The sequence below is a fragment of the Xenopus tropicalis genome, chromosome 9 (assembly GCF_000004195.4).
Source record: "Xenopus tropicalis strain Nigerian chromosome 9, UCB_Xtro_10.0, whole genome shotgun sequence".
Classification (NCBI taxonomy): Eukaryota; Metazoa; Chordata; class Amphibia; order Anura; family Pipidae; genus Xenopus; species Xenopus tropicalis.
The window spans coordinates 83,934,434-83,951,953 of record NC_030685.2 but is presented as its reverse complement, the minus strand read 5'-3'; the positions used below and the strand labels follow the sequence as shown (position 1 = coordinate 83,951,953).

General features: G+C 45.6%; 1 protein-coding gene and 1 non-coding gene across 3 annotated transcripts; one reads left to right on the top strand and one right to left on the bottom strand.

Annotated features, from left to right (window-relative positions):
- The first annotated feature begins 2,899 nt into the window (after nucleotides 1–2,899).
- trnaa-cgc lies at nucleotides 2,900–2,971 on the top strand. Its single transcript has one exon. It is a non-coding gene; the product is annotated as a tRNA-Ala (tRNA).
- Nucleotides 2,972–3,203: 232 nt separating this feature from the next.
- Nucleotides 3,204–17,520, bottom strand: glb1 (galactosidase beta 1). Of its 2 annotated transcripts, NM_001011038.1 has the most exon segments (16): nucleotides 3,204–4,749; nucleotides 5,365–5,586; nucleotides 5,675–5,806; nucleotides 6,987–7,100; nucleotides 7,171–7,260; nucleotides 7,341–7,415; nucleotides 7,777–7,895; nucleotides 8,053–8,093; nucleotides 9,909–10,030; nucleotides 10,257–10,315; nucleotides 10,844–11,024; nucleotides 11,120–11,214; nucleotides 12,175–12,235; nucleotides 13,581–13,731; nucleotides 15,403–15,572; nucleotides 17,311–17,520. In NM_001011038.1, coding segments are annotated over 16 exon segments (1,866 nt in total). In that variant the 5' UTR covers nucleotides 17,362–17,520; the 3' UTR covers nucleotides 3,204–4,566.

Here is a 17,520-nt window from a genome sequence, read left to right as displayed (position 1 = left end):
CACCCCCGGCCCAGTCCGACCCTGACTGCAAACAATTTATTCTACCATTCAAAATATTCTTAGCGACCAGGGAGTGGTTTGGATGAGAGACTGGTACAGGTATGGGATCCCTTATCCGGAAACCCATTATCCAGAAAGCTCAGAATTACGGAAAGCCCATCTCCCATAGACTCCATTTTAATCAAATAATTCAGAATTTTAAAACAGATTTCCTTTTTCTCTGTAATAATAAAACAGTACCCGTACTTGATCCCAACTAAGATATAAATACCCCTTATTGGGGCAGAACAGCCCTATTGGGTTTATTTCATGGTTAAATGATTCCCTTTTCTCTGTAATAATAAAACCGTACCTGTACTTGATCCCAACTAAGATATAATTACCCCTTATTGGGGCAGAACAGCCCTATTGGGTTTATTTAATGGTTAAATGATTCCCTTTTCTCTGTAATAATAAAACAGTACCTGTACTTGATCCCAACTAAGATATAATTACCCCTTATTGGGGCAGAACAGCCCTATTGGGTTTAATTAAAGTTTTATTGATTTTCAAGTAGACTTAAGGGATGAAGATCCAAACTACGGAAAGACCCCTTATCCTTTTTCTCTGTAATAATAAAACAGTACCCGTACTTGATCCCAACTAAGATATAATTACCCCTTATTGGGGCAGAACAGCCCTATTGGGTTTATTTCATGGTTAAATGATTCCCTTTTCTCTGTAATAATAAAACCGTACCTGTACTTGATCCCAACTAAGATATAATTACCCCTTATTGGGGCAGAACAGCCCTATTGGGTTTATTTCATGTTTAAATGATTCCCTTTTCTCTGTAATAATAAAACAGTACCTGTACTTGATCCCAACTAAGATATAATTACCCCTTATTGGGGGCAGAACAGCCCTATTGGGTTTATTTCATGGTTAAATGATTCCCTTTTCTCTGTAATAATAAAACAGTACCTGTACTTGATCCCAACTAAGATATAATTACCCCTTATTGGGGCAGAACAGCCCTATTGGGTTTATTTAATGGTTAAATGATTCCCTTTTCTCTGTAATAATAAAACAGTACCTGTACTTGATCCCAACTAAGATATAATTACCCCTTATTGGGGCAGAACAGCCCTATTGGGTTTATTTCATGGTTAAATGATTCCCTTTTCTCTGTAATAATAAAACAGTACCTGTACTTGATCCCAACTAAGATATAATTACCCCTTATTGGGGGCAGAACAGTCCTATTGGGTTTATTTCATGGTTAAATGATTCCCTTTTCTCTGTAATAATAAAACAGTACCTGTACTTGATCCCAACTAAGATATAATTACCCCTTATTGGGGGCAGAACAGTCCTATTGGGTTTATTTCATGGTTAAATGATTCCCTTTTCTCTGTAATAATAAAACAGTACCTGTACTTGATCCCAACTAAGATATAATTACCCCTTATTGGGGGCAGAACAGCCCTATTTAATGTTTTATTAATTTTTTAGTAGATTTAAATTATGAAGACCCAAATTACGGAAAGACCCCTTATCCGGAATACCCTTGGTCCCGAGCATTCTGGATAACGGGTCCTATACCTGCATATGAAGAGTTGGAAGAAGACAAATAATTAAAAAAACATAACAAATAAATAATGAAGACCAACTGAAAAGTTTCTTAGAATTGGCCATTCTATAACATACTAAAAGTTACCTTTAAGGTGAACCCACCCCTATAACTGGAAGGTTGGCACTTCAACCCCAGGTGTGTCTTTTCCTTTCCGGCTCTGTGGAATTAAAGACTCTAGCAATACTAAGAGGCTTAAAGGGACACTGTCATGATTTTTATGGGGCACTTTTTATTTCTAAATGACACTGTTACACAGCAAATAATTCCCTCTGCCATTTAACCTTTTATTCTTCAACCAACAAATGTATTTGTAGCTGTAATATTGGTGTGTAGGCGCCATCTCAGTGCCTTGTGCCTGAGTCTGAGCTTTCAGCCAGTGCTACACATTAGAACTGCTTTCAGCTAACCTATTGTTTCTCCTACTCCCATGTAACTGGAGGAGTCCCAAGCCGGACTTGGATTTCTTACTATTGAGTGCTATTCTGATACCTACTGGGAGCTGCTATCTTGCTCCCTTCCCATTGTTCTGCTGATCGGCTGCTGGGGGGGTGAGGGGGGGGGATATCACTCCAACTTGCAGCGCAGCAGTAAAGTGAGACTTTTTATTCATTGTCTTCACCCACCAGGTGACTAGCCCCATGCCCCTGACTTGGGGTATCTTCTGGGTTGACTCTCAAGGTGGGCCATTAACAGGCCCAACCCCAAATCTCCAAGGGAGACAGCAACCTTAAAGGGGTAGTTCACCTTCAGGTTAACTTTTAGTATGTTATATAATGGCCTATTCTTAACAACTTTTCAATTGGTCTTCGTTTTTTTTATTTTGTATAGTTTTTGAGTTATTTGCCTTCCTTTTCTGACTCTTTCCAGTTTTCAAATGCCGGGGTCCGGCAGCGGAACTACTTTTGCTCTGCGAGGCTACAATTTTATCTTTCTATTTAGGCCCTCCTCTATTCATATTCCTGTCTCTCTTTCAAACCACTACCTGGTTGCTAGGTTTCGTTGGACCTTAGAAACCAGATAGCTGCCGAATTTCCAAACTGGAGAGCTGCTGAACAAAAAGCTAAATAATGAAAAAACAGAAAATAATAAAAAAAAAAGAAGACCAACTGCAAATTGTCTCAGAAGAGCACTCTGTACGTTATATTTAAAGTTAGACCCCTTGGCCATCCTGAATCTAGAACAGCGACATGATTGGCAGCTCAATACACAGTATTCTTGGCTGTGACTGCACTTGACAGATTATCGTTTTTAGCCAATAAGGAAGAGGAATATACCAAACGTCGTGGGGATGTAGCTCAGTGGTAGAGCGCGTGCTTCGCATGTATGAGGTCCTGGGTTCAATCCCCAGCATCTCCATCTATTACTTTTATTGCCGATAAGGGGCACTGCTGACACCGGCATTTAACCCTTCACACTCTGTCGAGAGCGACGTCTTCTCTATGAGACTCGCAGATGCCGTAAAGAGTTCTTGGATTTTCTAACACACTGAGAGCATTGTTGGTGGTTTAAAATAATTTGGACGTTTAAGGAGAACAACCCCTTAAGGGAATTTTGGCCAAAATACATAACTCATCGACGAGAGTGCTAGTCTAAGTAATTTACATTCCTTATTTATTTTTATTTCCGAGATATTAAGCGTTAAAGTTCTGTAAAATGAAAGCATTTTGTCACAATGGCGCCACCTGCTGGTCACTTTCTGAACATGACGTAGTCGAGGAAGTTGTGAGGAGAAAGAGCCCCTACACCCCCCAAAGTACGCATCCCCTGCAGGGGCCCCCACCGCCGCACACCCCTAACCCCCCCCCGCTGGACGTCCTCGCCTGAATGCGCGTTTGTGAACGCATCAGGGGAGGACATCAGCGGCAAGGGAAGCACCAACAGAGTCAGGTCTGGGCCGCTGGGGCCCACTAGGGCCGGGGCCCCCCGGGTATTTTCCCAGTGTCCTGACGGCCCAGTCCAACCCTGCATGAGAAAAGGTATCTGAGGCTTCTAATGTTTTCCTAACCAGAAGAACATCAGATAAGCTCTTTTTCTTTCTCCTCACAGCTTCCTCCACTACATCGTGTATATATACTATATTACTCCAACTTGCACCACAGCAGTAAAGTGTGCCTGAGTCTGAGCTTTCAGCCAGCGCTACACATTAGAACTGCTTTCAGCTAACCTATTGTTTCTCCTACTCCCATGTAACTGGAGGAGTCCCAAGCCGGACTTGGATTTCTTACTATTGAGTGCTATTCTGATACCTACTGGGAGCTGCTATCTTGCTCCCTTCCCATTGTTCTGCTGATCGGCTGCTGGGGGGGAGGGGGGGGATATCACTCCAACTTGCAGCGCAGCAGTAAAGAGAGACCGGAGTTTATCAGAACACAAGGCTGAGGGCAATAGGGAAAATAATATAATGCCTTGCCTTCCAAAAAACTTCAAAATTTAATGTAAAAAAATCAGTTTTCTCTTTTGATGGATTCTGCTTGTGTGCGGGATTAGGAAATGGGTGCAGACCCCCCCAGTAGCCCTGACCGACCGAGTGTCCCCCATTCCCTGACTATAACCAGGAAGTATAGCAGGGAAATAGGCTGAAATATGTATCATTTAACTCTAAAATCTAAATGATAATAAGTTTTTCACTCGCCAGGTCGGTGACAGTTTTGCCTTGCCCAGTCCTGCTTGCCAGCCCCTTGCATGAATAAACCCCTGGGTATAAACGAGAGTGTATGTAGGTATGGCCAACACGTAGGCGCCAGTTTGGCCAATCGGCTGCCACTAACACTCGGCGCCTCCCTGGGAGCAGTCGGGATACTTGGATCCTTAGATTTCCGTGTTGCTGTATCATAGATTGCAGATTCCTGTTGATTGTAATGGGATCAAGGAGTAGTGGTTACGGGTCCTTAGTTACCATTTAACCACTCTTCATTGTGTATGGGATGGAGTCCTTACACCGTTCCCAGTGGCTAGCCCAGAATAGGCCTGTCTATAAAGTGCACCACGGACAGTTCCGAGGCTCGCTCCAGTTCCAATAGGGTGACGGTGTTTTCCCCAAGCCTCAATATGTTTCCCGGGACATACAGTGTGATCTGCGGGCCCCTGGCCGGCCAGTACCTACCGACATTAAATCCATTTATCCACGCTTGGCCCTAAAGGAAAAGAAAACGTCTTAGTAGGAGGCCAATGAGGATTTAATACCCCCTTGTTTTATATGCACCCTCTGATATAATTAGCAGTTCCAGATGGGCAGAAGGGGGGACTGAGGGCTCACAGGGTGGGAGTTGGAGGTGAGGGCCGCGGCTGGGGATTGGGCCAGTGGGGGCTGCAGCGGGGGGTAAGCCCAGTCCAACCCTGTAATACCCCCTTGTTTAATATTAGGGATGCACTGAATCCACTTTTTTGGGTTCGGCCGAACCTCCGAACCCACCCAGCAGGATTCATCCTGTGATATAATTATCTACCCCACTCCCACCTATTGTTGAACAACGTTTGGTGGGGATTCAGGCTGCCCAAAACTGTTCTATGACACCTGAAATGGGTTGAACTGGGCCAGTGGGGCACTGAGAAAAGAACACAGTGGGCCCCACTGACCCAGGCCCCAATCCCCACCTACCTCTCTCCATTGCCTTTTTCCCCCAATCACAGCAAAGTATAAGCATGTGGGGGTGAGTGGGCAGTTAGGGGACCCTCAGAGGGTGGCCCTGGGGTAGTAGCCCCAGTGGGCCTCGCACCCCCCATTTTGACCCTGCACCTAAGAGAATTACCTTTGTCCACTGGGGCAGGCTTAGAAATGTGTCTCCTTGCGTAGTGATTTGGAAGGTGCCGCTATAGAACGAAGGACCCGTGTTGGATTCCGTCTCTGAAAAGCCAATAAAGTTGTTTCCCACGTGCGGCCATCCCTCTGATATGGGACCTTCTAGATTGAGGGGATACAGCAGCCAGTCTGTGAGGATGTCCCCCCCCAAGGTCACGTTGGAGACCAGGCCCTAAAGGTAAAAGTAGGAAAATGAGAAGTTAAAGCGGCGGCGCCGTAGCCCCTGGGTGTCGGTAAGTGTTACACGAATGGGCATTTACCTTTAAGTCATTGACACACGAGCCAAAGTTGATCCGGCCCATGTTTTCCACCAGAACATCCAACCAGTCTCCAGCTTTCCCGGCCACTAGGATCTTCAGCACGTGGTCCCTCTCCAGCACGCCATTAAACACCTGTATTAGTGATACAGACACCATTTGTACAATGTGGGTTATTGAATACGTTCTACTGCAGCTGCACTGACCCTAACAACCAGGCCGTGGCTTACATGCCACATGGGGATATGAATAGGAGAAGGGTCTAAAAGTGGTCAAAGTAATAATAATGTAAGCAGAGTTGGAATAGGACAGTGTAAAAATTCTAATATGAAGTGCTGCACACCTGCAAAATCAATTCAATATGGTGGGTGCTCTCTGCAGGGGTCCCCTGTGAGATCCCCCAAAAAATCCAAAACATAAGAGAGGGGGGTCTTCATCAGGGGCACATATAAGAAGCAGATCTGCTTTTTATATGTTGTCCCTGATGAAGACCCCCCCTCTTTTTGAATGGGGGTTCGAAACGCGTTGGGTTTTTTGATATGTAAAATAAAGTTTGTAATTTTTATATCATTTGGATGTCCCCTGCTTCTCTCTTATGTTATGGCGAGACTCTGGGAAAAACCAGAGGGACCCCAGCAACCCAGACCAGATCTCTGCTGGGGCTCCCCCCACTGACCCCCCTCCCCTAATTGTGCCAAGGTAAGTATCAGATATGGTTGCTCCGGGCGAGGGGTGATTGGTAGGTGTGGGCCTCTGGGGGGGTTAGGGACCTCGGGCGACATAAATTTAGGGGTGCCCAGCCACAAGTAAAATTTGCTCACATATGGGTCAGGACAGGGTCGGACTGGGCTGCTGGGACACTGAGAAAAATCCTGGTGGGCCCTGGCGGCCCAGACCCGACCCTTGCCGGCGCTCTCCCTGCCCGACCGTTCCTCCCCTGATGTGTTTAACTTACGTGCGCTCAGGAGAGGACACCGGGTGGAGGACCCTGCAGGGGGGGGTTAAGGGAGCCCCTGCGGTTGGGGGGAAGTAGGGGACGTGGCTGACGGGGGTACCTGCAGGGCCCCTGGGTCAGGTTGTGCAAAAAACTTCAGCATGTCCTGTCCCCAGTGCTCCATATGTGAGCTAAAGAGATGCGCAACATTGGGGGGGAATGGGCAGAGTATGGGGGCCCCAAACTGAAATACGGAGGTGCCCCTGGGGTGGCAGCCCGATAAGCCCAACACATCCCACTCCAACATCTGAATGTCAGCAGGGAAACCAGACAGGTATATATGACTCTTCTCAGAGAGGGGCAGAAATGCCCAAAACTTACCCCACCAACAGAGACATAGGCCCTGTCATGCACCCCACTGGGAACGGAGGAGAGGAAGGTGGGGATGGGCACGTCCCTGGGAAGCCGCGTCCGGTACAGAACAAATCCGAAATACTGAAAGAACAAAAAGCTGTTGGGGACAGGGTCACAATGGAGAATAATAAACCCCCAGCTTAGACCTCACCTGCTTTACTTCTTCAAAGGTTAAAGGATATCGGGTCTCAGTGGGGAATTCTGGGGAGAAAACGTCCAGGAAATCGAGGAGACTCCCAACCTGAGTGATGGAACAGGAATATTACTGGTGGCTGCTGGGAAAGAATATTGGCCAATCGCTGTCGCTCACACAGGCCTCACCTTGTTCATAGAGACAAAGCCGTAATCCATTTTGCGAGTCGGAGGAGGTACCGGCCCCTGTGGCACTGGCTGAAACTATATTTAATCATGAAAAATTATGTAACTGACACTGATTCCGACCATAAGAATCTATGGGGGTTATGTAATAAAAGGCACTAAGTTTGCCCAGGTGCAGTTACCCATAGCAACCAATCAGCAGGTAGAATTTACTGGTTTAAAAGGAAGTATCTTATTGGTTGCTCTGGGTTACCGCTACTGGGCAAATTAGTGCCTTTTATTACATATGGGGGTACGACGGTAGTGCTATCTTACAAGGATCTTAGCACAGGATTTTCTCTTCTGTACATTTTTACCCCAAGCGCCACCTAGTGGCAGAATCGAAACATTGGTAACATCTAATACAGACAATGGGGCACATTTATCATTTATAATTTACCTGACTGATGACATTACGTATGTCATTTAATTTGTCTGTAGGGTCGCCGGCCTCTGAAAGGGGCGCGTCGTAATCGTAGCTTGTTGGAATGGGTTTGTATGTTTTCTTAAAGTCTGCTCCTAGGTGCAGAGAAGGGTTAAAAGGATAGAAAAAAATATAGAAATGGCGGGCAGTCAGTTACGGCATGCTGATTATATGCTCCCATTCTCATGGTCAGCAGGGGCGGCCCAGAAGATGGCCAAAGATGACCCCACCATTGGCTCAGGACACACTTACCATTCCAGTAGCCGAAGTTGGTGCCGCCTTCAAACATGTACCTGAAAGGCCAATGAGAGAATGAAGGACCAGTTGTGTCCATAGGATAAATACACACAGGTTAACAGAGCATTCTGTCACAGTGGCACAGATCCTATCTGATCCCCCCATTGTAAGCAGCAGTCCTGCCCTGCTTTATGGCTGAGATTCTAGCTATCTGTATAACAGAGCATTCTGTCACAGTGGCACAGATCCTATCTGATCCCCCCATTGTAAGCAGCAGTCCTGCCCTGCTTTATGGCTGAGATTCTAGCTATCTGTATAACAGAGCATTCTGTCACAGTGGCACAGATCCTATCTGATCCCCCCCATTGTAAGCAGCAGTCCTGCCCTGCTTTATGGCTGAGATTCTAGCTATCTGTATAACAGAGCATTCTGTCACAGTGGCACAGATCCTATCTGATCCCCCCATTGTAAGCAGCAGTCCTGCCCTGCTTTATGGCTGAGATTCTAGCTATCTGTATAACAGAGCATTCTGTCACAGTGGCACAGATCCTATCTGATCCCCCCCATTGTAAGCAGCAGCCCTGCCCTGCTTTATGGCTGAGATTCTAGCTATCTGTATAACAGAGCATTCTGTCACAGTGGCACAGATCCTATCTGATCCCCCCATTGTAAGCAGCAGTCCTGCCCTGCTTTATGGCTGAGATTCTAGCTATCTGTATAACAGAGCATTCTGTCACAGTGGCACAGATCCTATCTGATCCCCCCCCATTGTAAGCAGCAGTCCTGCCCTGCTTTATGGCTGAGATTCTAGCTATCTGTATAACAGAGCATTCTGTCACAGTGGCACAGATCCTATCTGATCCCCCCATTGTAAGCAGCAGTCCTGCCCTGCTTTATGGCTGAGATTCTAGCTATCTGTATAACAGAGCATTCTGTCACAGTGGCACAGATCCTATCTGATCCCCCCATTGTAAGCAGCAGTCCTGCCCTGCTTTATGGCTGAGATTCTAGCTATCTGTATAACAGAGCATTCTGTCACAGTGGCACAGATCCTATCTGATCCCCCCCCCTTGTAAGCAGCAGTCCTGCCCTGCTTTATGGCTGAGATTCTAGCTATCTGTATAACAGAGCATTCTGTCACAGTGGCACAGATCCTATCTGATCCCCCCATTGTAAGCAGCAGTCCTGCCCTGCTTTATGGCTGAGATTCTAGCTATCTGTATAACAGAGCATTCTGTCACAGTGGCACAGATCCTATCTGATCCCCCCCCCCCTTGTAAGCAGCAGTCCTGCCCTGCTTTATGGCTGAGATTCTAGCTATCTGTATAACAGAGCATTCTGCCACAGTGGCACAGATCCTATCTGATCCCCCCATTGTAAGCAGCAGTCCTGCCCTGCTTTATGGCTGAGATTCTAGCTATCTGTATAACAGAGCATTCTGTCACAGTGGCACAGATCCTATCTGATCCCCCCCCCCCTTGTAAGCAGCAGTCCTGCCCTGCTTTATGGCTGAGATTCTAGCTATCTGTATAACAGAGCATTCTGCCACAGTGGCACAGATCCTATCTGATCCCCCCATTGTAAGCAGCAGTCCTGCCCTGCTTTATGGCTGAGATTCTAGCTATCTGTATAACAGAGCATTCTGTCACAGTGACACAGATCCTATCTGATCCCCCCCATTGTAAGCAGCAGTCCTGCCCTGCTTTATGGCTGAGATTCTAGCTATCTGTATAACAGAGCATTTGGTTATTCTGGGCACTAATGAAATAGAAATATCTCAAAGCTGGAACTCGTGGGAGCACAGTATGTTACTAGTGTTTGGACAGATCCCCACTCCATTGTCCCCCATCTGCCCCACGTGGGAAGCTCACATATTGACGCTGGCTCCCATCTCCAGAATGTTCTTCAGGCCCCGACTCACTAGTTCTTTGCTGGTTGTTGAGTGCTTCTCCCCCCAGTAGTCCAGCCACCCCGTGTAATATTCTGAGTTTACCTGCAGAGAAAATGTAAAAGTAGGTAAATTTAATGTGTTCTAATCACAGTGTGTGTGGGACTGTCACTAAAGTCAGATTATGTTACCCCCCCCCCCCCCACCACATTATCATACACTAATTAAAGGTTTTAGATCATGAATGAAATAGAGTAAAGCAATAGGCTCAGTTTTATTATAGGATTTGCATTTGCAGTTCATTTATGACAAATGTACATGTCTAACATACCAGGGGTCCCTTCGGCTGATACTTGCGCAGAAGATTGAAAGCTTTTGTTGCATTGTCCCCTGTAATTAAAGGGTAAGATTTGGATAATATAGTTTGGAACAGTTCCCTAAGCCCCGCCCCCTGTTCCCCTGCTGATCTGGCTGGCTACTTTGTGACTCAAATAAACTGTAACAGTAGTCGCCTGTCCTCAGCCTGCCTTCAGCCTGCATCCTCCCAATCCCACAATTCCCTGCTGCACATGTGGTCAGTAAGAAACAGTAAGTGCAGTGCATTGTGGGTTATGTAGTTCCTGCATACTGTCTGTAAGCTGTGGAAAAGGTTGTTATAATTTGTAACATCAGTGTTTTAGTCCCTCCTCCCCTGCCAGGATTTCAAATGATGCAGAAAGAGAAGAGCTGTTTTGCAGCTGGATTTCAACATTTAAAAATGAGATTTATTCCTACTTTTGAAGGAACAGATTACCGTGATAGGGATATTAGGGGTTTATGTGTTTTTGGGGCTCTTTAACAAATTTTAGTTCAGAAGTCAGAGTTCCCCTTTAATAAATGAAACCTTGTAGATTGGTCTTAAGATTTACCCCCTCCTACCTGGGCCAAAATCCACAGTTGTGTGCAAATCCTGCAGGCTTCCGCACTGGAGTTCCTTTTCAGTATTCCCATCAGTGGTGAAAAGCACAATCTCATCTCCTAAATAGAGACGATACAAGTGGAGGAGGTGCCGGAGGTAGCTGTAATCACAGGCCATGAAGCTGCCATATTCATTCTCTACCTGTAAAGGGTGATCAGTTAGAACAAAAGGAGTGGAAGAATGGAGAAAAAGAATGTGCACTGAGTGTGTTATTGGGTTTATACAAGTTTACCGACCTGCACGCTTATTATGTTTCCTCCGTTACTGTACAAGCGCGGGCGAAGCTTTGGGAGGAGGACGGAGAGCCAGGAATCGACAGCAGCCAGATAATCTGTAATCATTGAGTATTTAGTAATTATGTTTGGAAACCCAATCACTGCAGCAGGGACAACATTGGGCTTTCTTAGTGCTTTAACCATGGAAACAAGCTGAAATTTGTCTGATGCTTTTCGGCAATTAGTCACAAAGCGAGTCATATATATTTTCATTGTGTGGTGTCACCACTGTGGTCAGGGGCGCTGCTACCATAAGGCAAAGATAAGAATCTTGGCTATAATGGCAGCACCTCGTTTGTTACAAGGCAAAAAGCCACTCCTGGTAGCTTTAAGGGTAAGAACCCACGGAGCGGTTCAGTCACCCACTATAGATCTCAGGCGACTTACGAAATGGCTTTCCACCAGCAACAGTAGGAGTCACCGGTGGAAAGGCCTACACATCGCCTCGTTTTGCGAAGTCGCGCAAAGTTGCGGAGAAAACATTGCCAGACTTTGGATTACTGAAGCGATGCGAAGGACTTTCGGTCGGTAACCCCTATTGTTGTTGGTGGAAAGCCATTTCGGAGCTGTTAGTCGCCGTTCCAAAAGGCACAAGGAGATACTTAGTAGCAGCTACTTGTCATGGCTACTAAACCCCAGAAAATCCCCTGCCATAGACAATACTGAGAATTGCCTCTGCTAAACACACGTAGAGACAATTATCAGTAAATGATCAGCATTGTCTATTTTAGTAGCTGCTACTGCTAGCTCCGTGTGTCTTCACCTTAAGGGAGGTGGCAGACGAGAAAATTAGTCGCCCACGATAAATTTTCGCTACCGTGGGCAACTAATTTCCCCGAAATGCCGTCCCACCAGTAAGAATGTAAATCACCAGTGGGATGGCATACATGTCGCTTTGGTTTTCTGGTTATTAAACAGAAATATCGGTTTCCCTAGTGCAGTCAGTGTGAGTGTACAGTCAATTCTGGGAGAGAATCCCACAGCTTTACAGTAATATCTTTTTCTGATAAATGTACCTGGGTCTGAAGTCCGTAATGCAATATCCTTATTATTTAGAAGCCAAGCTGGAAGCCCACCCTGAAAATAAATAAGAGTAATCTTGGTTAGTTTATCAAGCATAACAGTTTTTGAACAACAAGCACATCTTTGCCCAATATGGCACTTGAACCAGTGACTGCATTATAATAGGGGGGCCATACATTCCATTGGTCCCAATTTCTGTGGGACAGACTAAGATCGTGGGCCCCAATAGGGGTCTGGCTTGCAAGAAAGTTAGGCTGCATCATGCTGTAGGTTAATCAAACTTGTTTGGGCTTCAGGCACCAGGCTGTGCTCCAGCATTTAGTTGGTGCTCCCTTAGCTCATAGCAAGATTACGGATATAGGAAAACATTGCTCATTACAGTCACACTCTTTTAGTTCTATTGATATCCAAGAGAGGAAGTAAGTATTCAAAGCAATATTGTCATCATTTTTATGATATACATTTTATTTCTAAATGACACTGTTACACAGCAAATAATTCCCTCTGCCATTTAACCTTTTATCCTTGAACCAACAAATGTATTTGTAGCTGTAATATTGGTGTGTAGGCGCCATCTCAGTGCCTTGTGCCTGAGTCTGAGCTTTCAGCCAGCGCTACACATTAGAACTGCTTTCAGCTAACCTATTGTTTCTCCTACTCCCATGTAACTGGAGGAGTCCCAAGCCGGACTTGGATTTCTTACTATTGAGTGCTATTCTGATACCTACTGGGAGCTGCTATCTTGCTCCCTTCCCATTGTTCTGCTGATCGGCTGCTGGGGGGGAGGGGGGGGGGGATATCACGCCAACTTGCAGCGCAGCAGTAAAGTGTCTATAAATTGATGGGTTTTGAAAAAAACATATTTTCCCATGACAGTATTGCTTTAAGCTCACATTTACCCCAGTTATCCTTTGGCTGGGCATAGCATTTCACTGCATTGGGTTCCTTTGGGCCATTCCTGCCATTATTTAATAGAAAATATTAAAACATACACATTGCAAGAGATATTGTATTATAGTAGTCTTTGGCCTGTGATTGAAGCAGGTAACAAGGAATGGAGCACTGTATTTTGTACAAACTGATTTACAAGTTGTCACAGGGTGAGGTTAACTCTAAGGGTGAAGACACACAGAGCTACTAGTAGCAGCTACTTGTCGTGGCTACTAAAACAGACAATGCTGATCATTTACTGATAATTGTCTCTATGTGTGTTTAGCAGAGGCAATTCTCAGTATTGTCTATGGCGGGGATTTCCTGGTGTTTGGTAGCCGTGACAAGTAGCTGCTACTAAGTAGCTCTGTGTGTCTTCACCCTAAGGTAAGAGCTATTAGGTATAAGGGCAAACAGGTAAAGATATATGAAATTTCTATTTTACATTCTTCACATGCCAAGTGCCTACCATATCCCATTCTGCGCAGATATAGGGCCCAGGTCTGATGATAACCAGAAGTCCAAGTTCATTTGTTAGGTCCAGAAAATGACTGAGATCTCGATCTCCGTTAAAGTCGTACATCCCAGGCACCGGCTCGTGGAAATTCCAGGGAATGTACCTAATAGGGAGATAGTGCCAGATATAAGTGCCAGCTGGGTAGTTATTGATACAAATACAAGGAGCCAGGGGGTGTGGGTAATGCAGTTTAGTCAGGCCCCCAAACAACAATGTATTGCAGATATAAAACCCTGCTTCATTTAATAAATCATTTTCATAAAAAGATACTTTTTGAGTAGTATGCGCCATTGGGTAATCCTAAATAGGAAACTGCCATTTTAAGTACTAAGGGCCGCCCCCTGGGATCATAGGAGTCACAGTGCACACAAACAAGCCAAGGCACACATACATGCTAGGCCCCCTCAGCCAATGAATGGACAGAGTTCTGTTTTATACTCCCACACTATCAAAAAATAAAACTTTGTATAAAATACTAGTGAAGGAAAGCTTTAGTTCCTAGTTGTTGCTCTGTGCTGCAACCAAATACAATTGTAAAACCCAAAAAACAGGAAAAAAGCTTCAGCAGGTTTGCTGCAAAACATTTATTGTGGGTAGTGGTACCGCCACATGTTTCGGGTCAATACCCACACTGCTTCCTATAACAGCTGCATTATTTCCTGTCAGCTGATCTCTGAGGGGGCACACAGCCCATCACTAAATGGCGGCTCAAGGGAAAGGATGTAAAAGGGCAATATTTACTGATATATATATTCCAGTTTGGGGAGATTCTTTAATAGGCCACTTAACATAATATAAACTGTCTGTTGGGTAAGTATTCATTCTGGGGGTATATATATATATATGAGCTCGATTTGACCAATTTGCTATTGAACTACCAACATAGGCTGTTGGGTAATACTGAAAGTTGTAGTTTAACAACAGGTCAAAGGGTGGAAATTGTAATTTAGCAATAAGTGAAATGAAAATAATGTACAATAATGGCAATTTATGGCAATTTATAAATTACTATAATTATGATACTATTAGCCCTTTTCCGGCACCAATCTAAAAAAGCTCTCTGGTTATCGGGGTCACTGACCCTGGTGAGCATAATGCTTCCCTGTCATTATTATTCTACTTTTTCATTGCTTTTGTTTCAGACTCTCTCCCAGGGTTGGACTGGGGGATGAAGGACCCACCGGGGCTATTGCCCCAGGGGCTCCGTACCCCCAAGGTACCCCTGCCGTTCACGTCCCCCACAGGGGCCCCAGTCGTGCCCCCTAACCCCCCCCCAACAGGGGCCCCTGTTTTAGACTCTTTCCCAGGGTTGGACTGGGGGGTGAAGGGTCCACCGGGGCTGCTGCCCCAGGAGCCCCATACCCCCAAGGTGCCCACGACATTCACGTCCCCACAGGGGCCCCCGCTGTGACCCCTATCCCCCCCAACAGGGGCCCCAGCCACTGTCTGACCTCCTCCCCTGATCATGCATAAGTGAAATGCGTCAGGGGAGGGACACCAGTGGGGGGGGGGGAGAGCTAACAGGGTTAGGGTCAGGGCTGCTGGGGCCCACCGGGTTTTTTTTCCGGTGTCCCGGCAGCCCAGTCCGACCCTGCTCTCTCCTATTCATCTTCCATTCTGACTTCCAAATGCCTTCTTGGTTGCTAGGGTTATTGTACATTAGCAGCCAGATGCAGATGCAGTTTAAAAACGGGAGATGTGCAAAAGAAAACACATAAACGTGTCACCTAGCAACCCCTAAATATTTTTATCTTCGGAACAGTCTGATCCTTACACCTGAACAGCGTTTAATCCCGTCATGTACATCTTAAGGAGCCGGTCCCTCCAATAGTAAGATGGGATCCGGAAGTAGTGGATGCTCCCAGAAATGTAGCGGAAACATTGCCCATCCTTCCGGAAACAGTTTTCATTGTAGTCAATGGAAAACGATTTACTGTTGCAAGCCTGTGGACGGGAATGAGTTAATGGATTTTAATTATTATCCAAGCACAACAGAGAGTCATTTAAGGTAAAGCACTTGACTTCTGGACTATTAGTATTCTTGTTAGTGGAGGGGCAGTTTGGAGCGTTTTGCACCCTGTCTGCCAGATCTGGAAATTGCACAAGGGGCAAAATGACGTGTATCAGTGCCCAACTATGTGGGGTGCAGCTCATGTAACACCCTCCCTATAAGTATCCCTATAAGCACCCTACCATAGTGTAAAGGTCCCCATACACGGGCCGATAGTAGCTACCGATATTGGTCCCTTGGACCCATTTGGCAGCTAATCGGCCCGTGTATGGGCAATACCGATCGGGCAGGTTAGAAAATCTTGTCGGATCAGGGGCCGCATCGGCTCGTTGATGCGGTCTCTGGACCGACTATGCCTATACCCTTCGTTATAATTCGATCATTTGGCCCCAGGGCTAAACGATTGAATTACCCTGGATTCTCCTGATATCGCCCACCCGTAGGTGGGGATATCGGGAGAAGATCCGCTCGCTTGGCGACATCGCCAGTGTATGGGGACCTTGACACACGTGCTCTGCCCATAAAGGGGGGGGGCATGATGAGGACTACTGAGGGCACATTTCCTTGTCTGTTTGATCATCTGCTTTTTGACTTTGCAGTTACCCGCCCTTGATTTTTGTGTCCAATTCTGTACCAGTTATGGAATATTGATGAACCATCCAGTTTGCCAGCATAAGACCAGAATCTTTGGGTTTCCCCTGAATTTCTGGGGCAAATTCACAATTTAAAGGGGAACGCCACCCCAGCAATTGTTCCCTAAGCCCCGCCCCCTGTTCCCCTGCTGATCTGGCTGACTACTTTGTGACTCAAATAAAATGTAACAGTAGTCGCCTGTCCCTCAGCCTGCCTTCAGCCTGCCTCCTCCCAATCCCACGATTCCCTGCTGCACCCGTGATATCAATAAGGAACGAAACATCCCAGTGCAATGCATTGTGGGTTATGTAGTTCCTGCACGCTGTCTGTAAGCTGTGGAGAAGTTGTTACAATGTGTAACATCAGTGTTTTAGTCCCTCCTCCCCTGCCAGGATTTCAAATGAAGCAGAAAGAGAAGAGCTGTTTTGCAGCTGGATTTCAGCATATAATAATGGGATTTATTCCTACTTTTTGAGTGAAGAGATTACAGGTATACAGAGATTACAGATTATAGGTATATTAGGGGTTTCTGTGTTGTGTGGGAATTGGAAGCAAGAGTTCTACTTTATGTAATTTAGCTTTAAACCATCACAACATATATGGATTGTAAGCTCTACAGGGCAGGGACCTCCATCCTCTTGTGTCTTTGACTCTTAACTTATTGCAACTGTATCTTTTATTTATTTATATTTATTTATTGTTATACTGAGTATTTATCTATTATTATCTTAATAACCCCCTGTTTGTATTAATGTATTCTACTGTACAGCGCTGCGTACATAAGTAGCACTTTATAAATAAATATATACATACATACATACATACAATCAATCAGCTATTAGTGCTAATGGGTATAATAAAAAATAATACATCTAATTGGCTGGCATGGTTTATTGCTCCAGGGCAAAATGTACTCTGAAATCCCTTTCTATGTGCCCGTGAGTATCTGAGTGGCAGTGCCCGTCTCTGGGCTAAATACTAACAAACCCTATAATCCTACTGGGAACTGCTGAAAGAAAATAACAAGAGTACATTTACCTGCCCATACACAGACACCAAGATGAGGAGGCAAAGCAGGGGGGGTCCCATCAGTGCAACACTGGGGGAGAAGGGTTCTTGCTCTGGGGAAGAAATCAGAACTTCTCTTTATAGAATACTCTCTTGCCTGCTCCAGACCTGCTAACGGAATCATGTGATTGCTCAGTCACAGCCTTTGGGATCCCCGGATGAGCAGAAACCTGTGCTGAA

Coding starts and splice junctions, on each gene's coding strand:
- glb1 (XM_031892614.1), bottom strand. CDS start 13,694: ATGTACGACTTTAACGGAGATCGAGATCTCAGTCATTTTCTGGACCTA. Junction 8,094..9,908: donor ATGGGAGCCAGCGTCAATAT/GTGAGCTTCCCA, acceptor TTGGCCTTTCAG/GTACATGTTTGAAGGCGGCA. Junction 5,587..5,674: donor CGTGTGTCAATGACTTAAAG/GTAAATGCCCAT, acceptor TTTTACCTTTAG/GGCCTGGTCTCCAACGTGAC.